Here is a 23,185-nt window from a genome sequence, read left to right on the forward strand (position 1 = left end):
AGATTATATTCAATACTGTGACCAAACTATTCAAAACCATCAGCTTGATTTCAGAATTCTATGACAGGTTAGACATTGCAAGATTAACAATATTACACTGGTGAATGTGAGATTACCTCAATGCGCCGGTGAGTGGAGATGTCTGGATTATAATCCAGCCGTTTTTTAGGAGGCTTGAGCCGCAAGCAGCAGCAGTGAGCAGGAGGAAGAGAGGAGGAGGAGGAGGAGGAATTGGAAGATGGTAAAAATGAGGTGAAGGAGGAGGAGGAGGAGCAGCACATGTGAAACCATGTGGAGAAAAATGTGGAGAGTGACACTCATTAGAGAATCTGAGTAACCAGAGGAGGACTAGTTCACAAACACTGCATGTGTGATTTGCATGTACGGCACACACGTGCACACACTGAACACACGCATTTGTTGGCCAGAACACACAAAATCCTGCAAAGTGGAAGACAAATAATGCCATCTGATGGATTATTTGTTCCTAACCAAAATACAATTTTTTGCCCGAAAAGCAAACGACTACCCTTGCAACACTTTCACACAACACACTCTCTCTCACAGTGAATTGAGCCTGTGCCTGTGAACCACACACATGCAGAGGGTGAGCTAAAGCAGTGAAGCAGGAAGCAGAGTGTAGCGCACAGCAGACTGGTTATGAGGGGTGTCTACATGACTTAAAATTCATCTTATATTTTGAGGACTGTTTCTGATGTTACCTCAACAGCATGGAGGCTGTCTACAGTCTGACACTCAAAATATTGCAGGTGAAAGAACGTGTAACATCTTTACCTGAACATTGTGAATAAGTCTGTGTTACACAACAGAGATACGTGTTTCGGATCAACCGGAAATGGAGAACTAGGTGCTGTTACACCCTACATCCAGAAGAGGGCACCAAACATCAAGCTTGCTAAAAGCAGACGAGAAGATTCCAATAGATTATTTAGATGGATCCAAAAGTATTATTGTATTAAAGAGTAAACAGGCTGGATTAAAGGATGGTTGTACAACATGTGGATATTCCCAAAAAATAAACCTCAAATGCACAACAATATTGGACTAACTTCAGTACAAAAGGTTTGTGATGAACATTACAGTGCCTGCAAGCTGCCAGACCAGAAGAAAACAGCGATGCAGACACACAGTGTAGCACAGCCTGTCACATGGGTGGGAAGAAGGTGGGGGGATCACAACACCCAACAAATATCACATGCCCAACTACAGCCCCACCAACTAATCTATCAGTGGAGAACATTAAAGAATCATCAAAAGGGTGAAGAATGTGGGTGTTTGCCTACAACAGAGTTGCAGTTGCGGGAGCAGCTACGGCCCTGACTTACCGGCCGCCCAAACTCCAGCTCGGAAAAGAACTTATACCAAGGCTCGTTCTCTAAATCTATGTCATCATAGGTCTGGGAAAGCATGAGAGTGACAGAGAGGAGGTAGAAGAAAGAAAGGAAGTGTGGAAAGAAGTCACACACAAAGAGAGACATGTACCTCATGGTTAGCAATGGACGGTATAGGAATATGGGCACAGGATGAACCAGAATGAAGATTTACTAATGGCTAATGGGGATGAAAGAAGAGATGCAGAACCAGTTTTCTGCTGACAGATTGTCTCGTAATTATAGTAAATAATGTGTTATGCACTACATAATCAAACAAGTCACCACATAGTTGTCTAAAAAAAAAAAATCAATGTTTTAGCTGTACTGCACTGCTTTACTCTTGTCTACACATCCTAACCCATTTCCCACATGAAAATAGAATTTTCACACTACACACAACACAAATGTTATGTAGGCGATCTAATGTCTGCTCCAGAAAAAGACAATGTGGCTTCAAGACATTCAAGACATGGAAAACAGACACTGTTGGATTTAACTCATCGAACATTTTAGTGAAGAACAGAGTTGTCACAGGCCCATTTGGTATCTTGGGGGAATGGGCAAGACTTTACTACAGTACAGCAGACCACAGTAGATCACATTCACTAAAACATAAGCCTCACTGACTCTACTGCATTCCCTTTTTGTCCTCATGCATAACGTTATTGCTCGCCACAGTTATTACATCTCTTTGTCATTCCCCTCACAGCAAGTGCACAGACAGTGTGGTGTAGCAAACCTTGGTTGTTTTTTTTTTAAAACACCCACACTGTCTGGGGGGAAAAGTTCAGAATATGCAAATATATGAAAAACAGAAATGAGCAGGACTGAAAGATAAATACCAGCAGAGATGACTAATGTAACAGAAATATTCTGCTCTCATACCAGATTGAATGTGGCCCAGAGGTGCTTCAGTACATGGTACTGAAAATCTGGGGTAGTTCTAAACTCAAAAACTAAAATGCAATAAACAGTAAAAAAAAAATAAAATCATTAAATGTGATGAAATAGAATGTAGTTTTAACTATACTCACTGGTCTTTCATGCTCCAAAATAGAGGACTTTCCAGGCTCATACTCAAAAATACTCTTGGGCTCTGCGCGGTACTTTCTCGTGTCCACTTTCCTTTCAGGAGGTCCCCATTCATTCCTGGCACAACAAAACACAGAAACATCTCCATGACCCAAAAGACGTGTTTGAATTCACTGTTACAATCATACACGAGGTTCTGTGTTCACCTCACTCATCTTTTCTTCTTCTGTTGTCTAACTTACATGTCGGGCAAGTCCTTCTCTCGATCGCTGTCTCTGGCTCTCATTTGGAGGAGGGATGGCATCGGCGGCGGCGGCGGCGGGGGTACAGGTGAGGGCGATGGGTCCCGGAGGCTGCCGTGGTCCGAGTGGCTCTTGGCGAGCGGTCTGTAGGTGTGCGTCCTGGGTGCAGGGTGTGACATGGTGGTGTTGGACAGGCTGTGGTCATCTGCTTCACACGGGCGAGAGACAACAGTGAGTAAAGGAAGCAGGCAAGTCGACGGCAGGTGAACTGGAAAGCGGTTTCTCGCTCACCGTTGTTTATGACTGCGTATGTTGCACTGTATGTGTCAGAATAGTCATCATCTAGAGGAAAAAACAGTCATTCAGATGCAGAATTCTGCCGTTTCTCCTCCAAACAGTTTTCCGACAGTCACCATTCTCCAGCAGTGTAAAGCTATTATAAATATTGATCGTGGATGAGATCCGTCAGAAAGACATTCCAAGGGCACACGCTGATGTGAATGTGTGTGCTGTAGCAGAAGGTCCCAGAGCAATTATGAACAAACAAGCCTTGTGCTGTAGTCTGCCAAGCCAACAGAAATAAAACAGATTCCCCAGAACAACGTGTATTTGTTGGAGGCTTCCCTCAGTTCGTCCTCTTCTAATGAGTCCTGGCTTTGGGATTCTCGGGCATATTTGGTTCAACAAAAACCAATATAGTCATCCAAGGACACAAATGACTGCACGCCTGAGCAACTCTGACTAGAACATCCCATTAAAATAACATCAAACAATAGCAGAGTGACGCTGTTCTGTGTCATCTGGCACAGACTCACCTGCTTTATGAACCTTATGGATCTGCTTGAACATGGTTTTGTACCAGTCCTTTGGCCTATCCACTGTCTGCAGACAGAAAACATCATCAAGGAGACTCACAGGCAAAATAAATTAGAGCAGCGAGGTTAAAAAGGTGATCCTAAAAATATAAAATACAAAATCCTCTTTGCGAGAAGGAGAAGATGAATGAACTGTTTGTTTAAAAAAAATGTTCTTTGGACCTGGAGTCACAGTTTACAAAGTCCATGTAAGGAAATAAAATCAAGATTATTCAGTGAAAAACAGGAAGTGAACAGATGTGCATGCAAACACCCTTTATCCATAAATGTCCTCATAGGCAAATGTCTGGATACTAATCGAGGGCAGCTCCACAAACATGAAATAAAATCAGACAAAGTAAAGCTGACATTACAAAGAGACTAAATTACAAACAATTTCAATGGGTCTTAAAAAGTCAGTCAAACAACATGACACATTCAGTTTTAGTGGTCAGAAAATAATATATTTAGCTATAAATCACTAATAATATTATAGTGAACAATAGCATGTTGTTTATTTATGTGTGGGAGACGGTTTTGCTTAGCAGAGGTCTCAGAAACATTGTATCAACAAATCCACAGTGGGAGAGCTGGTGCTCTGCCCAGTATGTGTCTCTCTTTGTAGAGAAATTATAGATATAACAGCCACTTCAAAAAGAGCCATTGCAAGGCCCAGAGACTTAATCCTCTCTCCATTCAGCTGCTTTAAACACCGAGGCTGAACACTGGTCCCAGAAAAGATATCTTGGCACTACAGTGAAGGAGTGTGTGACTGAGCCTGATGTGTTGGCATAGACACGAGAAGGGCCAATTACCACTTCATGCCATGGTTACCAAATAAAGTGGCCACAAAAATGTTTGTCTGCTCAACAAGGAGCAATCTGTTTCCTCCTGTCCTGATTTTCTTTTTCTTTTCACCTTTTGCCAACTCCCATTCTGCCTTTACTTTTCTTATTCTTTTGACATAAACTTTAAAAAGTGGGGAGATCCGGGGTGGTTCTGCGATCATCTTTATCAGACAACTTACTGTGCGGATGGCGATGGGGATGCCAGAGTCATCCACAGGGCCAATGCCTTCATAATGCGGGGCTTTAATGACCGACACCCTCTTCTCCTCTTCGGAGAAACGAGCGATGGGCACTGTGCTGCTGACGCTGATGAGGCCGGACAGCACAGACTCTCTGGTTATCGACTCGCTGCCCTCTGGAGATGAAAGCAACAAACGCAAAATGATTCCAGGCATTTGTGTGCATAGAAAGAAGTGGTTTTAAGTACTCGTGTTGTGTGTACTTGTGTGTTATGTTTCTCGAGCTTGATTCAGTTGGCATGAAGAAACAAAAGATTTGCCACTCACCTGAACTCCTGCTCTGTCTGTGGAGGCCTGTGCGGAGTGAGGTGGGAGGAGGCGGGTAAGATGGGGGAGAGAGGGGCCTCTGTTGGTGGCTAGCACTTCCATTCATAGCGTGAGAGATGACCTGGCCCTGCGAGCGGCACATAAGCCAGAAACAGACAATGAGTCCTGTTATTTTGAGAAAGAGTTCTGCTCTGTCCTACAGCATTTCCATAAATACACAATTAGTTATTAATTTGCTGTACATCTTTTAAAGAGAGAAACGGAGCCAGAAAAAAATGCACACAAGAAACACAAACTAAGATCAGTTAGTGAAGGGAATCAAAATCAATACTGAATTAAATCATAACAGTCAGGAAAAACTGGGATCAACAAAGAAAATCTTTAAGATTCATTCAAGGTTAGTTGTGACATTTATAAGACAACACAGTGCATTCAAACTGGGAAGCCCTTTGGTAGAATGCTCTACCATTAAACATGGGTTTAAAACTCAACAGCAGGGGCCCTAAGTGATGCCACCAGGCATGTGTCCCAGACTAAATACTGTGCCCGAACACATCCTGTGTTAACACATCTTGTGTCTGCTACAGCCCTGCTAGCTGCTGGACTGACTATACATCATGTACAGGAGCAGTGTACTGTTTGTAAAGGCTACCTTGTTTAATTTTGGGCACAGAGCTACATTCAAACGGATAATTTGTTTGACAGTTTACAGAACATCGCTTCTGTTGTTGCAAACATCTTTAAAGAAGAAACTACAATCTGATCTGGCTTTCAGTATTCAATAAGTTTTTTTTGTTTTTTTAAATTGGCCTTGAAGAGAAAAGATAATTCCAACCCAAACCCACATAAAACAAATGCAGACAAGCACAGGAGGACAGTTCTAACAAGTACAGACATTAACATAAATGAATTAAAGTAGGCTGACATTTCATCTTGTGTGCCAAGTTAGTTGAAGTCAGGGGTTAGTGAAAGGTAAAACAGGTGTTGGAACAGTGAAGATTGGCTTCAGTCATCCAAATGAGTAGGGAAAGGAGAAGGTTTCTGATGTTGGTAGTGACGTGTTAACGTTGCTGAGATAATTACATTAGTGATAGTGGCTGCGGCTGCGGTTGAGGCTGTTAGCGCATCGTCAAGACCAGCAGTGGATGTGTAGGCAGAGACATGGCTCAGCGTGGGCGATGGTGTCGCTGAGGCGCCGGGTGAGTCCAGGCTACAGATCTGAAGCTCATCCAGCAGACCGGCCGTGGACGATGAGTAGTGGCTGAGGGCTGACACGGTCACAGGGGAGGCCAAGGGGGACACGCAGCCGCTGACGTTTGCTCTGCTTACTGTATGGGCCATGCTGGCAGCTCCGCTAGGAACATACGGGGTGGGCGATAGAGTCTTGGGCATTAGACTCGACAGGTAGTCGAGTGATTCTGAGCTGTGGTAGTGATAGGGGGAGTGCCGTGCAGCAGGGTCGGGGGAGGAGGGCCCCTGGTTTTGAAAGGAGAGGGAGTTTGTTGGAAGAGGACAAGAGGAGGAGAGTGCTTAGTGACATCACTCAGTGGCCACGCTGTCACAAAGGATGCATGAAAAACAACACGTGAGGCTAACAGGTGACATGTCGCTGCATATCATCTTCCGAGACATGACTGACGCTGTGAAATGAAGAAGCTCTGTTAGTTTGAACTCAGACGAAGGCAGCAAAAACACAGCAGCACAGGTATAAATCAAATGAAACAACAGATTACTGCTCTACATGACTACCGTTAGTTTGGCTGCCTGGAGAGCGGCATGAAAACATAATAAAGGTCAACAAACACGGCTGCCACATGCATGTAAAGCTCTGCTGGTTCTATGGAAGTCCAAACTCTTAGACACTCATGGGCAAAACAGATCATTTCATATAACTATGTACTGTACGTTTGAGCTTTAGAGCTGTTGTGGTACTTCAATGACCTTAACATGACCCCTGTGTTTTACTTTGAAGTATGTATTCACTTATGTACCAACAGTTCTGCAGGAGAGGGTCTCGGTGGAACTGCGGGAGGCTCCTTCCTTATCTCCACCTGGGGTGGAACCAGGGTTTGATTTGGCGATTGATCTGGGACCTCCACTCCCACGGCATCGCTTGACGTCTCTTGGCATTTTAGATCGGCGCCGCCCAGGTGGACAGAAAGTGAGGCTGTTTTTGTTATGGGCGAGGACGGGGTGGGATCTTTTTGTGGAGAAGTGGAGGAAGGTTGAGAAGGTGGAGCCTTAATGTGGGGGTCAGGGTAAGAGTTGCAATGATCTGGAGGGTCAGGAATGGCTATGGGGGTCAGTTTAAGGGAGGACACCTTCCGCTCTTGGGTCTGTGTGTTAGAGGCAACACCGCAGTTGTTATTATTATTGGGTACAGTGAGCTGCTGAAGCTGCTGGATGGGGTCCGCACTGTTTTCAGAGTAAGAATAAGAAGCCGTGCTGCTTAGAGTGTAGCTCTCTTTCAAAACTGCTCTCTCGTTCTGAGTGAGTGTTAGTGTTCCGGGGCTGAAATCATTAGCCAGGGCAATAAGAGAGTGGAAATCTGGAGGATTAGTGCCAGTGGGTGAGAAGTGGAAACTTTCTCTCCTGGGAGGGGGCAAAGGCACGTGATTGATATCCTTATCGGCCAATTAGAATGCAACGAGCGGGATTAGGTTCCAGCAAAACAACAAATACAATCATCAGTGCAAACATCGATTGCTCTTCCTGAAGAAGTTTTTATGAAAATAAAAAGAAGATATGTGGGGCAGAGTAGGATTTCTTACCTGCGTGGGCGACTTTTTGTCCTGCAAATTGGGTCTGACGCTGCGGAAGCCTTTAGCAGCCAGAGAGGAACTGCTGGCTTCTCCATTCTTAAGGCCATCTGTTACACTGTGTGAGCGCCAAGACTCTGAAGATGAAAAGTCGTTAATATCATGAACAGTAGGTGTTTTATTGCCAAGGACGGGTCTCATAAAACCATATAAAGCAAACTTACCCAAGTCTGCCGAGTGAGAATCACTCCCTAAGAACACAAAACACCAGTGTTAAGAGACGCTTCTGAACCACTTAAGTACAACAACAAGATCTAAATATGACAAATTATTAACAGGGTTTTTTCATCACCTATTTAAAGTAATATATATTGTCAGGAAGAAACAAAAATAATGGCATTAAGAGAACAGAAAAGAAGAGGAAATTGTCAGGAAGACCATTAAAGCTTGCACAGCTGGTCAGATCTCAGTTGTCTGCATAACTTTTAACCAATAGGATGCTGAGAGCAAAGAGAAACTACCAGAGTTAAGTGACAATTAAAATCCTTATCACAAATCATTTGTTTTGTTTAATATGCTTTCACATATTCTCTGCAAGCTGTGCTGGTTTCCTCTCATTTTGAATGTCTCCGGTAATTGATTCCACATGGTTGTCTTATTTTAGCCAGCGTGCTGCCAAATAGACTGCTAATTTCACCTGATGCAATTGGGCATGAGGGAATGATTTAATTCACAGCATTTCAAAACACTCTGCATGTGTAGAACCCCACAGGGGTGCAGTTTGCAGAGTGTAGACTATAATTCTAGCAATATAAAACATGAATGTGGAGTGTTTTTCCCAGTCCAGAGATGGTCCAGGTTCTCATGGGGTCATTCAACTGTCAGAAGTGTTATAATGTGACCTAACAGGAAACATATGACACATACAGGCATTTATATTAATAAAAGAAAGCAGAAAGTGTTCTTTAACCTTCTACCAGTCATGGAAAATTCTTAATGTATTTATCTTAACCTTTATTTATAATAAAAAAAATTGTTTTGGAGGGGCTTGTAAATAAAGATTAAGTGAAATTCTGCTTTGGTGGTGCTGAGAGGAAGGATGGAAGGAAAGAAGGAAGGAAAAATAAGCTATTTTAAGCAACGCGACAGGCTCAGAGAAAATTTCCTGATTCACAGAGACATCATATTCGCAAAACCCGTGTCGTCGCTAGCCGTGTCCAAGATCCGTACTGACATCGGAGAGAGCGAAGCGGGGGGAAAGGGCGAAAAACACCGAGGAAATGCAACAGGGCAAAACTAACGTACAGAGGAGAAATGGCAACAAGCAGCGTTAGCGTCTGACATATGAGAGCTCTTAGGAAGATTAACAACAGCAAAAGGATGACTGGTGACTGATTAAGACCAGCAAACGGGCAAAGAAAATGTGATTAAACAGAAATAAGATGATGGACAGAGCAGCCTGCACATTGCTTAAACAGCCACAATTTGTAACAACATAACAATGAAGCTGTATCAGATGAAGCTCCTGTTTTCAGAATTACCTGGTTTATGCTTTTCAGATATATTATGAGCATGTGTTTTTCACAGTGTTAGTACCTGTAGAAAGGTTTGGTGAGCTCTGGACTCTCTTCATGGGAGAGAGTACGACTGACACAGCCACACTTTTGCGAGAGAATCCTCCGCTATCTGAGAAATCATACTCGAGCAGGTGATCATCGGTGCAGAAGCAGCAACGGCACACATGCACATGCATAGAAAAAGACACCAAGATGCAGAAATATGTCCAGCCAGAAGCATAATGCAAATTCTGGAAGCACAGCACATGCTTTTAATGAGCCTGCGTGAGCTCTGGGTCACTGATAATAACCACAGCCACAAGATTTCAATGGAAATGGAAAGCTGGAATGCATTATTGTATTAAAAATACAGGAACAGCTCATTTAAAATCCCTGTCTGGCTGGGTTATTGATGATGTGACACATCCATCAGCAAAGATCTGATTTCATTCGTATTATTTATATAACAACTCCTCTTCCTGTTGTAAAAAATTACCTCTCAACAACAACGGCGGCCCTTTCTTTTGTCCTGTCTTGTGTGAAGCCTGCTTTGGCACTAAGAAGGCTTGTGGAAACCATCCAGAGGCTTATTACTCATCATCGATTTTCTCACTAAAATACACACTCGGGATGTCTGCCAACATTAAGAAGGAGCCTCACAGCCCAACATGGATACTTCAGGTCACAAAAAACCCAGACTGAGACATGGACCAACACCGATCCCGTCAGACTGGCTCCGAATTAGATCCAAGTCTGTCGTAGAGGGAAACCTCACAGGCTGGTGCAGCTTTTAAACAGCCAGATGGACGCACTTGTACTGTACAGTGTCAAATATGTGTGAGAAATACAAAATACATACCTGTATTCATATTGAATAGCTCTTCTTTTTGATCTGCGGCAGCAGGATCCGCTTTCCTAGAAAATACAAGTATGGATATTTTAGAGGTCATACAGTTTTTTTTAAAACCAACAGACAAACTCAGCGACCTTTTGGACGAGGACATGTTGGAAGATTGCAGCTTGATGGATATGAATGACGTGTGCCTAGTTAAAACGCCGGCGGAACAGGACAAACTGTCACTGTGTGAATTCATCCATGTCGTCACAGGAGTTAGCGTGTATGAACAACAGTAGCTGCATTAGGGATCAAACGTGCCTGGAATGTAACCATCACAAACAAAGCTAACCTCCGCACACATGCCAATTCTCCTCAGAGGAATCTGGAATGTTATGCTCAGATAGCTTCAAAAGTTTAGCTATGGAACTCTCAAACGGAACAAGCAACAGGGATGTAAATGTGCGTTTTAACAAGTGATACTGGGAAAAATACAGTAAAATACTTTTCTTAGTCAGACAATTCTAATAACATATTCAGTCGCCAGTGATTTATACTGCAAAGGCTTCGTAAGGACAGCTGCTTTAATTCATGGAAATTCTTGCTCACAACCGCACTGATGATGTGAGTGACATTTTCTTTCGCTGCTCTCGCTCCACGCTCAGCATCAAAGTCCTGATAATTGCAACAGCCATTTCCCAGGGCTTATTTTGGAAAAGGCATGCAACCGTATCCCGACAAGAATGTGTAAACTGCTTCAGCAGTTGCGTGTGGTGATGAGTGGCAGTAGAGCCAGGACATAACGGCAACACGCATCTGAAGGCGACAAAAATTTTAATGACTCTTTTTGCACGAGAGACGTAAGATCCCCTCGTTATGTTCAAACGCCGTCTGCTTTCTTTTGTGAATCGTTGATTTATTTCTCTACATTCCCACAATCAACACAATTTATCATTCAATGCATTTCCGTTTCAAACAAAGCTACTGATGAAGAACATGATGTGGAATTACTGGGCTACATGCAGCAATGCATCGTGGGACACTTTCAAGACCCAAGACTAATTCCTTACACTCATACAGTATGGCCTCATAAATCCATCGGTAAGAAACACACACACACACACACGCACGCACTGTGGGGTAAATCATGAGCCTGGCGTCGCAGACAGTCGGCGTCCGAATGATAGTCAGATTATAAACAGGATCATGTTTCCTGGGGACAGATTGGTGGCGACGCTGCAGCTGTGGCTGTGGTGTAATGTTATGACTGGTCACTGGAAGAAAACCCGACAGCCCTAACACTTACATGCAACTCAGACTTGATCCATGTGGAGACGTTTTAAGCCCTTAAAAACAGGAATCCACAAAAAAACTCTCATCTAAAACGCTCCGAGCAGGAATTAGCTTCAAGTGCTTTGCTGTGATTTATCCAGAAACCGTAATTTAAGTAACTGGTGGGCAACTGTGGAGACAAAAGCATGCAGAATTGTAACAGCAGTCAAGAGCTATAAGCCCCCCGTAAGCTACAACGGCCAGCACCACAAGCTTATCATGTCTCATTAGCCTGGTAAGTGACCCACAGGGACACATTCAGTATATATCAGAGGACTGTAATAACGACAGTAGGAAGCTTCCTACCACTGCTTCTATCGTGAGCATTTGTTTGAATCCTCCCAACCACAGAAAGGTTTGAACCAGACAAACAACTTCGCAGGAATTCAATTATAAAGGTGTGTGCGTGATTCCGTTTGTGCTATTTTGTGACATGTTGAAATATGGAGCCCAGACAGTATTGTGGAAGCAAAAGAAAGGAAGGAAAGTAAAACCCAAACATGCCATTAGCTCTGGCTGTTTGCCTTGGCACAGACAAAACAAGTGTCCGAACCCCCCCCCCCCCAAGTTTTACCCCCCGATGAGCCGACAGATAACCTGTGATTCATTTACAGAACATTTTCTCACTGATTATCCATTATAATCACTCTCTACTTTGAGGACGCACATATTTTTCCTTGTATTTCCACATTCACACACTCATAAAGGCAGAAAGCACATCAGCTGAGCATGAAGGTACCAATTATCTGAGAGTGAACAGTGGAAGGAGATAAGCTGACTGTGGTCCCAGAGGGCGTGACCCTGAAGTGGTCACTCAGACTGAGACACAGTCACAGGATGTCAACAGATTAGGCTGCTTAGCCAATCTATTTAAAGAGCAAAGCAATAAGTCATCAGATAGCTGCTTTCACTTCATTAAAGAAACACACTATGAAAGAAAGTGCATTGCTACCAAATACCAGTAAATTACCTGAACATATCAAGTCTGGCGCTGTTACTGTAGGCCCCAAAGAGAACAATCCCCCCCTTCAACGCGGCAACAGTTTCCCCAGTGACCCAACATAAATATCAACCAAAATGTGGCAGGCAAATGTCAAGCCAAAAAAGGCAGAAATGAGAATTCCTTCATTCCATTCCTCCAATTGCTCAGTTGGGGCTTTGGTGTTTTATTTGTGCATTTTTGTGGTCGTGTGGGAAGTGTGGGGCGTGGTAGGAATCAAAACAAGAGCCCAGGCACAATCAAGCTCCATCCTGCATAGGAAAAGGGAGTATCTTTACAGCATTATCATGTATTTAAGTCACAATTCAAGGTCACACAGTAGTGACTGCTGCATACATAAGCACTTCTACTGGGTCTAACACTGAACATGCATATTCAATAAAAACCCTCTTAAATCTAAATGCTTTAATTCTTAAAATGTGATCTAATGCACACAGCGTCAGGGTGCATTTATGCCCTCATCAGACAGTTAAATCCTTTCCTGGAGACTTCCAGTATGAAGTGTCAAAATCCAGGATGTTTATCCAGCTTATGTCCTGGGTCTTTGCCAAAACGGTAAATACCAGTCAAAAATACAGATAAGTAATTCAGAATGAAACAACGGCGCTCTAATGCAGCTTACTGTGGGATGCAGGACTATTTTACCAGCGGCGCCGTGTTTTACCACCGCATTCATGCCACTAGATGAACAACCACCAGTTATCAGACTTGTTTGTTCAACCTTGCCACTCATTAGCAGACCCCCCTCTGGCTGTGTGAATAGATGGGGAAGGTCAATACACTGACCCTGGCTGCCCACTCTCTGTCCACGCTGAAAACAACAGGAGCCCATGTGTTCCGCAGATTGCATCACAACGCTGCTAACGAGCCTTGCCATTGGCCCAGAGCGCTAATGCAATTATGCAATACCAGCGCCGACACTTTGAGTCAGGGTTATGGAGGAAGACGATAATTGGATGTGACAGATCGCGGGTCTGTTACGGTGCCCTTACTATACAGAACCAGGGAGGCATTCATGGTATAGACTGATATAATGAGAGGAAATCTGCCAGCCATGCATCTAAAAGGAGAAATAAAAATGCCAAAAAAGAAAATTGTACATAAAAGAAATGTAGAAAGGGAGCCAGTGGCTATTAGGATGTAGTGTTACATAATCTGTCTGGAAAAACTGCATCACCCGGTAACACCTCGAGAGCTGCTATAGGGAAGGGATGTTAGACAGGCCCGATTTAAAAGGTGGGACAGCACTTTCTGCACTCAGCACCCGTCTGAGTTTAAGAAATAAAGCCGGATTTACCAAAACATTTAACAGGAAAACCATAGCTGAAGCACACCCACTGTTACGCAATGAAATAATTAGACAGAATCATTCCAAATATTTTAAAAAGGCTACTTTGACTTAATGGGTACGCTAAAACGGAGCACCTAATCAGCTGTGGGCGAGATTGCATTCCACGTACATAGCCCGGATTCCCCAGGTGGCGGTGTTAAGTGTCGGGCATGAAGATAAGAGGAACTTGATTAGCAGGGGTGCTATATTTGCTGCTATTAGACGGGACCTTTTCCCCTCCAAGGTGCTCTGGAAGGATCCGTCTGAGAAAGTTCAGAACATTCTGGGTGCACGGGAGTAGTTTTGGGAACACATCCCTAGATGGACTGCAAACCACAAATGCTATTAGCTGTCAAACGTGCTTCCATTAACGGTTTTGAATGTGACTATAATTGAGCATCAACTGTTTAAAGTAAATATGATACAGTGCATTCTTAAAGTGCATACAGCTGCATCTTTCAAGAGCATTCATTCACGCAGGACTGTTTTTCAAGCGTCTGCTGCCGTTTGCTGCAATTGTGACTCAAAGTTCCGAGCAAATACCCCCTATCAGGAAAGAATGAGGAAGAGGAGGGAAAAGCAGACCGAGGATGCTGTTGTCAAACTGACTAAATACCAGTGTAAGTATCCAAAACAAAGTGAAATACAGCCTTTACATAACACACAAATCAAACAAGGAAGCCTTTTCTAAAGATTTACAGGTATTACAATGTGTTATTCAAACATTCTTAATCTCATATTTAAACCTAAAAAAAGGCCAAGTGAAGATTTCAGAGAACAGAAATGCATTGGTGTATTTCAGCACCATGCTAGGGACTGAGGCTGGGAACCACCCCTTTCTGCGCTCCCAGGGGGTCTGTGTGACATTCCACAACACCTCCGAGACTGGCTGACCAGAGGAACTGGTGCATGGCTTTTGTTTAATGAGAAAGAAGAAACCATGAAAGTACGTGTGTAACCAGAGAGGCAAAGGTGTCTAAGGCCTCCAGGAAGGAGGAGATTGAGGGCAGAGTTCCAGTAAGGTAAACAGGTAAAATTTGAAATTTGTACGTGCCCAAAGACATAGACCCAATGGAAACCGAAGAGGTGCCTTCCTCATGGATAAAAACCCCAACAGCAGAGGAATAAAGCACACCAAAGTGGGATTGATTTTATTCTGCCGGTTCAGAAGAGGCAGACTCTTTTAGTTGACACAATTTCGAAGGAGCACCCTCACAAAACGACCAAAAACCTTACTCTCAGTCTATAATTGTGGGCTTTGGCAAGACAGATGAACAGGTTTCTGTTTTGGTGTTATGGGCTGTAAAATCTATTCACATCTCTTCTAATTCGTACTTCCTTTAAAGCATAGAGGCCATGATAGACTAGTTTATAATATCTATTTTTCTAAAGCATCAGGCTGCGAGATAAAAGCAGTAAAATTGAACTAAAATACCAGATTTTTATTATTTAGCGGCACAGTTGTCTATTATCCTTCCATTCATTTTTTCTTGATAATTCATAGAAAACAAGATTTGAATTTAAAATCATCTATGAGACACAAATAACCTTTATAACAGCTGACCTTTGAACCCTATGCAGAGGAATTCAGACTCTTACCTTCATAAAACCAGAATACTTGGTTCAGAGTGAGGCTACAGGTGAGCTGTGAGTCCAAGTTCCGTGAGTCCAGTACTGATTTGCCTTTTTCCTTCCTCTTCCTCCTGCTCGGGATGAGTCTCCCCCCCCGATCGAGCCTTATTTCCAGAGCTTACTCCCTTAAATGCCTGGGATAGACAGAGACAACAGAACAAGGAGAAAGTTTGAGAGCCAAAGTGAGGGAGTGACAGAGAAAGAGAGTTGCCTGTTTGGGTGAAGCAGTGATCATATACGGCTATTTTCAGATCAGGCATGCTCCTCTATGAGACTGGAAAGTTACCCCCCAGTGTATATGGGTGGGGGCTAAGTGACAGGGGTGACTATCTCTATTTTACCACGCGCACACATGCCACAGTGCGTGCACAAGGTAAGGCACGCAAAGGTGGACTATTTAAAACCAAACATTCGTCTACAAAAACCGATGTCATTCAGTGACATCTGAACTAAACTCTGAAGCGTTCATTTTTATTTTAGCTCAATAAACAGGTTGCATAGTTGGGGGGGGGGGGGAAACGGTGGTTTCAAGAATATTTCTGACGGAATAGCTGTGGGAGCGGGGGTGTCTCTCACGCCCAGCTCATTAGATGGGCAATGTAAAGTGGACTTCTTCCCAAGGAACCTGACAGGAGTGTCAAATGGTTCTCACATGAGGTTTCCCGCCCTTCCCATTGTCGACACTGCCTGTGAGGGCGCGCTGATGTGCATATGCAGGCGTATACGCACCAACTCTTTTTCACAGATAAAATATGTGCAGTGTACGTCACGCCGGCCCGTAAATACATGGACCAATTACGCGTCCGCTCACGTGTGTCCTTAAAAATTTTACTGCTGCGTAACCCATACGGGATCGTATATTTCTGGAAATGACCACACACATACACACACGAGCTGAATATACATGGCCGGAGGAGGTCAGCCAGAAGCACCTCTAGACCCCAGTCTCCCTGCTATTCCCAGAATGATGACGTAACTACTGCTATTAGCATCTCAGATTTAGAACCTGGATACCTAAAACCAACCAGGCAGCTACCGTGCAAAAGTCTTTTTTGGATCCCTTTCACATCCTGCTTTCACACCCATAAACAAAGCAGGAAGAAGAAATAAATAGGAGACAACGCACTGCAAGAAGTCTTTTACCGATGAGGATAATGTGGTTGGGATGTTGATCGGTCTTAATTCAAATATAACGTAATTAGATCCTCCCGCAGATCCTGTTGTTGTTGTTATTACATGTGGATGACAGATCTGACTGAAGAGAGAAAGCACCCTGTCAGCACCTGAGACACAACAAAGATCTGGAACACGGGGCAGCCATTCCCAAACAAGAAGCTTTTCCCCAGATCAGGAATCCAACGCTTGATTTTGCCTTTAATGATTGGATTGTACAACAAATCAAACCAAAATGAGACAACGGGCCTTTAAGGGTGATAAAGTATCAGAGTAAACTATTTTTATAGATACTGACACACAATCAAACACACAGTCACTTTGACGTATGAGCCAATCTGGACGGCGGCGGCAGTGTCGACATGCACACGCCCGTACAGTTTCAACACCTAATTCATTATCAGCTCCTGCAGGACCCCACCGTTCCCAGTTGAGTAAGTGGGGGGTTATAAAAAGCGCCGTACATGCACACATCAGTAAGTGACACTTAATGGAAAACACTTAAAACCTGGGAGCAGGTCATGTATGTGCCCAAATATTCTGCTCACAATGGACCATTAAGGCAATAAGACCTGGAAATGGAAGTTTCTCTATCGGCTCCTCAAAAAAAAAGTCCTGGCACAAATTTTTTTTTTTTTTAAAATCACTTTTTCTTGAGAGGACACTGTCACCAGTCTTCCCTTGAACTCATTACTAAACAAATGTGCCCCCCTGTCATTAAAAGAAGCAATCTTATGGGTTTTCTCAAAGCTGTTAGGCCTGATGGAGCAACTCCTGTTGGGGTGGAGGCCAAATGCCTTTCTGGAGCTTTAAAACCTCCTCATAAAAAAAGATTTGGCAGGGACAGGGCCTGGCAGTCCGCCGCACAATATTATAGTGTCACTGTCTATTTACAAGTAGAAACAATCATATTAATTCCCTTTAGCTTCATATTGAGGATTATTTATGCAGTTTTTAACTCCATAACAGACCCAGTTACTCGATACAGCCATTAGGCTGCAAGAAAGCAACTTAAAATTCATTTGCATCTTGCAGTCAAGAGAAGCCTCAAACCAGGAAAGCCCCCGTCTGCTCATTCTTTTTTTATTCACACAGAATAACACCAAAGCATCATAAGACCGCACCATGGTGTTATTTTAAACAGCAATCCACATTGCAGCATGTCTGCGGCGGCGTTCTATATGAGCAACAAGCCACATTTTGTAAACATTGACGTAATGCAGCACTTAGAGACATTAATCTGTTGTTAGGTGGTGGGTAATGTTGCTCATACCTGGTGAGTATCTTCCAACTGTCACACTTTGCAGTCTATATATTTGTGACTGCCGTTCTTCATAAGCTGTAGTCACTAATAGCTATTAGCTGTTCACCAAAAAACTGTCCCATGTCCATATGACTCCCCTCATTTCAGTGGTGGGTCCTACTGGGGCAGTGACAGTGGAGTAATCCTTTCTGCAAGTGCATGTGCGCGAGGGGCTACCATCGAACATGACCTGCGGCGAGAGGACAGGCATTTCACACATCGCTTCAGGCATGACATCATCTTCTGATGGAAGGCAGAGAGAGGGCAAGATGGAGGAAACCACACCGGAATCACAATGAGAAAATAGAGGGCACCAATGTGAAGAGTGTCAGATATAGGCTGAGAGATGAAAACAGGAAAAGTGAACCCCAGGGGTAACACCTTTTTATGATCTACATGGATAAATGTGTCTCATTCTCCAATTCCATGCCGTCCCTTCTCTTCTCTCCTCTCGCTCTCTCATAAAAAGAGACATACATCCGAGTAACTCTATCCTGGCAGGTGCAACAGAGTTAACATTAACAGACACATGCTTCCTAGCTCATCAATCAAGTTAAAATGCACTGATCATCCTTTAAGGCGCTATGAAAGGATGTTTACTTGCCGAACCACCCATGGCGGCCGGGACGGCGGCAACTGTTGCTGGCCATTTTGCATGCCGCTGTTGTCATAAAATGCTACAATACTTTATACGTCAGACAGTGTTGTTGAAACATAGGCCAGGTAGACTCTCTGGGAGCTGCCGTGATTCCCGGAGAGATAGTGTTACATCCTGGACACCTCCCCGCTCTCTGGTCGCCCAGCATTCAAAAGCAGAGGGGATCCACTGCAGCTGGAATTCTGTTTCATTAGTGGATGTGATTAACAGGGTTAGGGTTAACAGGTTAGCCACAAAATATCCCACATCGTCATGAAACTACTGCAGGTCAGACTGGCTCTCCGTCCAGCCACCCCTCAACAAACTAAAAGTGATATTAATGACAAAACTGTGACCTAAACTGATGTTACAAAGCCCATTTGAGGAACAGGCCTTCAAAATAACACATAAATCATAGGAAACGAATTAGTTGGCAGCAAGAGCAGCTCTCTCTCTGCAAAAGAGATACTTGCATCTCCCATTTGCACACATAACCTTGCAGAATATGCCACAAATATAAAAACGTTTTTTTTTTTTTTTTAAATTGACGGTGCTGTAAACAATGTGCTGCATTGTGCAAGTGCAGCCTAACAATAGAGATTATCCTAATCGTTTGCGATGTAGGTTAAACACGGATATCCAAAGTCATGTCTACTACCATCAGCGTGAAAGAAAGATATAATGTTTACCACATTACTAACGCCGTAAAGATATTTCCTCGCCCCCCCCCACCCCCCAAAACCGCATCTTGGGTTAATGCACAGGAAAAGCCAATCTACCGGAATGTACTCCGATGGGCGACCTTCTATCCGCAGATTCACTTGACCCGGCCTCGCTGTTGTGTGGAGCATTTAAAAAACACAGAAACTAGACCTGTTTTGGCTGTTTACTCCGCCACTCGGTGCGACAGAAGCCCCCCGGAAACAAGCCCGCTGATGCGGTTTGCGCCTTACCTTAAACACGGCGACGTCTCGCCCCTTTTACTCCGACCAACGTCGCCAGGTGCTCAGCCTCGGGGACGTCAGAAGCCCGCATTAGAACTCGCGGTGGAGTCCCAGCTCGGAACCCAACGCTGCGGCGTCCGTGTGATGAAACCGTACACCTGTTTGTGGGCGCGCATGGATGTTGCTGCTCTAACTAAAGGCAACTCCCTCTGCCGCGGGTCACTGAGGCTCGGGTGGAAACGAAGCCGAAGCTGTCCGCTCCTCCCCGGTCCCACAACACTGACCTCCGGTGAGAAGGCAACGCTGCGGACTACCACATGCCGGGTTTTTTTTTTACCCCCCCTCTCCTCCGGATGCGCCGGGCACAGAAGTGCTGCTCTGCGCCACTCTGTCAGAACCTGCGTCAGCCCAGAAATGGACCGTCGTTTCCGTTTTTGAATATAATTGAATGATGCCGCGGCTTCCTGAGCAAAATGGCTTCTGTTTCATTCAGCGACAGCCTGCGCGAGCTGCTCCTCCTTGGGTCCGTGTGTAGCCATGGCAACGCTGGCCGTTCAATCAGCGCTTCCGGAGGACACACGGCGGGCCCGGCTAGCTACTGGTCAATGCTAACTGGAAAAGTGCTAATTTATATATATTTGTGCAAGGAAAACACACTTTGTACTGATTCCAGTTAAAACAACCTTATACGTTTATAGTTGTTAGAGTTAGATCAACTTGTTCTCTTGGCAGGTTCTTCTGCCATCGAACTCCCCTCTACTGCAGATGATGTTTAAAACACTCATAAAAGAGGGATAATACAAGCGCAATCTGTCTTAGCAGGGATTTTAGCCAATATTCAATCCGTTTATATATATAGCATTTTAAAAACACAAGGAGAGTGTATGGGATGTCCATTATGTGAGGGATTTTTCTTTTTAACTTCACATCCTTTAGGCAATTATTATTGGAAAAAAAGTTCTGCTTCTGGATTCTATTCTTGAGGGCCTAAAATGGAACCTTGCAGCACAACAGTGATGTAATGTGGGCTGAGGACGGTGCCGATGGTGACATCAACATTTTTGTTTAAAATTTGTATCCGTGATGCTCATCAGGACTCCAGATAATCTAGTAAATGTAATCATCAGTGTCAAGGGTTGCACTCTAATCCAAATAAATCCAAATAGATCTTTTTCTTCCTCCCCTCTCGGTTAAGTTTAAAAGTTCAATTGTGGCTTTAAGGAGGGCTGTTTCAGTGCTATGAATTCCCCTAAAGTGGCTGTTTTGCCAAATAAAAGCCCAAAATTCTTTTAAAAGTTTGGACTAAAATGGGAGTTCTGAGATGAGACTGAAATTGGTCAAATTAAACTGGTTTAAGATTGGGGTCCTTTAAAAAAGGTTCAACAACAAAACGGGGCAATATTTCAGAGGGAAAGTTCAATCATTATCTGTAAAGAAACACCAAAGTATTAAGAATAAATGGATTTGATTTTTGATTTTTGCGTTTCTTAATACATTTTACAACCTTTTACTCTTCGATGGCTTATATGGTTTTGGAATTTGGTCCCCTGCTGTGTGTCTGCGGTGCTCTTTCACTGAACCCAGTGAAGACACACACACACACACCAAGCTCTTAAATTATTTACAGAATGGATGGTATTCCTTTATAGTTCACACTAGGTGTCCTCTGGCCACAGCACAGAAAAAAACCCTTTAAAAGACATTTCATATACATACATAGATGAACACATTCATGAAAACTACACATCTGATGTAATACTGGTGCTTTTACAGCTGTTGTTATTTTTGTGTTATTGTGATATTAACACATACAGAATAAGCCCTTCCTCCGGTCTTGTTAAAGAGGTGCACCGATTTAGTCTGTTAGTCCTATTGATAGATGACCTTTCTCTACAAGACCTCATGTGAGAGTATAGACATGCATGCATGCGTCCAGTCTTTCATCACCTACTCGTATGTGTATTCTAGACAGCCTTTACTGATTTTAAGAGTCACCAAAAGAAGCTTTTCTTTATACACAATTCAATTTACCTTTATTCAAATACATAGCAGTGGTTCTATGGAAAGGCTTCTATGGAAAGACCTACTGTACCTGCTGATGGCCGTCTGACTAAGAGGAGGGCCATTTTCAGTGATCTATATTGTTTCCTGCGAAACTGGATTACCGGGAGAAACAGGGGAGAGCCCACATAGAAAGGCCCAAACCAGAATCCAACCCATGACCATTCTGCCATGGAGCAGCTGTGCTAACCACTGCACCAGCCTGCCACCCATTGCCAAAGTCAAGTAGAGGCTTATCCTAAAGAAGGCTTGACTATGCTTATCAACTCACACATCCTGTCAACACACAAGTGCAAAAATGTACCCCCCCCCCCCCCCCCAAAAAAAAAACACTAATGATTTTACCTCAAAAATGACGTCACCAAAAAGGATACAATAGAATAATGGCTGAAAAAATACTGTCTCACATAAATATCACCTGTTTGACCACTGTGAAGCAGGAAAATGCTGCAGAATTCACAACGTGGCCTGACATTGACTATTGATCCTGTGATATCCACAGTCGTTCTTTATTGTTTAGATTAATAGCATTTTTTAGTTTGGATTAAAGTCAACAGTAAGAAGAAACATAACAACTTTTCATAACAGCTAGCGACCTTTTTAGCAACATGAACCTCATAACAGAGGTTAAGACCGCTCCTCCGGCTTTAAAGCTCGCCATTAACTGTCCTCATCTGCAATTATCTCTTTTTCAACTGTACACACTAAAAAGCTGTTGGCCCAGAATAGCGTGCAATAAAGGAGCACGGCCTGGCAGTGACACGCCAATCTTGTGAGAGAATAACTCTTTTATCTGAACTGCGGTGCTGCCTCGCATCTTTCCACGGCTGCCTTCCAGAGAGATCCACATTTGGAACAGCTGATACTGAGATTCGCTCATCTGGCCAATGTTCAAGTGGCGCCACTGTTAAAGGAGCGCACGGGGACATTATCTGGCAGTGACATCACCAACACTCCAGACTCTCTTTGATGCGCCAGGGCTGACCAGGTGGAACGCCCGAACGGGTCTGTCCAGACGGGGGCTGATATGACGTCACATCCAGCGCCGTCCTTTCGTGCATGCACTGCTATCAATGGTCTCACTGTGATAATATCTCTAACTCAAATGAGAATGCACGTGGATCCTCAACCAAGTGTGAGAGTGGATGAGTCTTCAGTCTTCATAATGCAGCATCTGCCCCCAAAGCCTGAGCTCTCAGCCTCCTGCACCTCTGGGTTTCTCCTTATCAGGGCATGCAGCCCTGGCAGGCAGAGTATGCCGCTTATGCAACACACCTCTCTTTAATTCCCACGTGCGTCGTCCGGCTAAAATCTCTGCGCTTTGTCCCCTCGCTGGCGTTGCTGAAGCCAGGCCTCAGCAAAATAAACAGCTAAAGGGTGTCGAGCCCGATGAAGTGCCACCGTTCTGATCTCTGAAGGGATTCCTTTTCAAAAGCGAGAGATCAAGAGCTCCTCTGATCACGGTTGGTTCTAATCTCCCCGTCACCTGCAGTGCTCTCCCTCAACCACTCAGCCCGGAGCCTGTTATTGAAACGTATTAATGGAATGAAAGTCTGCTTCGGAATTCTGTGCTCGATTTATGCTGCAAAGCCTCTTTGTCAAATTTCAGCTCCTTTACGGGCTTGTAATTAAGTAATGGCTGAATTAATCCTGCAAACCCTGCGTTGCCAAAGGGAGAGGAAGGATATTTGTTAAGAAGCAACAAGCGATTTAAGGAACTCGAATTCACGGAGGGGACGGAGCGCCT

At 43.9% G+C, this 23,185-nt stretch overlaps 1 protein-coding gene across 4 annotated transcripts in view; it reads right to left on the minus strand.

The window, feature by feature from the left end:
- The window catches only part of sorbs2a (sorbin and SH3 domain containing 2a), a 30,102-nt gene extending 10,160 nt beyond the window's left edge, over positions 1-19,942 (minus strand). The window contains exons 1-16 of one of the 4 annotated variants that reach the window (XM_029850444.1): positions 19,387-19,939; positions 15,288-15,454; positions 10,051-10,106; positions 9,232-9,321; positions 7,860-7,886; positions 7,648-7,772; positions 6,868-7,500; positions 5,960-6,352; positions 4,877-5,003; positions 4,550-4,725; positions 3,484-3,550; positions 2,960-3,010; positions 2,669-2,876; positions 2,429-2,543; positions 1,347-1,418; positions 117-173 (exon numbers count right to left, since the gene is read on the minus strand). In XM_029850444.1, coding sequence (XP_029706304.1) covers positions 117-173; positions 1,347-1,418; positions 2,429-2,543; positions 2,669-2,876; positions 2,960-3,010; positions 3,484-3,550; positions 4,550-4,725; positions 4,877-5,003; positions 5,960-6,352; positions 6,868-7,500; positions 7,648-7,772; positions 7,860-7,886; positions 9,232-9,321; positions 10,051-10,060 — 2,151 coding nt within the window. In that variant the 5' untranslated portion in view covers positions 10,061-10,106; positions 15,288-15,454; positions 19,387-19,939. Of the gene's footprint in view, positions 1-116; positions 174-1,346; positions 1,419-2,428; positions 2,544-2,668; positions 2,877-2,959; positions 3,011-3,483; positions 3,551-4,549; positions 4,726-4,876; positions 5,004-5,959; positions 6,353-6,867; positions 7,501-7,647; positions 7,773-7,859; positions 7,887-9,231; positions 9,322-10,050; positions 10,107-15,287; positions 15,455-19,386 lie in introns of all 4 variants that reach the window. The other 3 variants (XM_029850445.1, XM_029850446.1, XM_029850447.1) reach the window with 3 other exon arrangements.
- Positions 19,943-23,185: the final 3,243 nt, after the last annotated feature.

This window comes from Takifugu rubripes, chromosome 17, assembly GCF_901000725.2.
Source record: "Takifugu rubripes chromosome 17, fTakRub1.2, whole genome shotgun sequence".
In the NCBI taxonomy this organism is placed as follows: domain Eukaryota; kingdom Metazoa; phylum Chordata; class Actinopteri; order Tetraodontiformes; family Tetraodontidae; genus Takifugu; species Takifugu rubripes.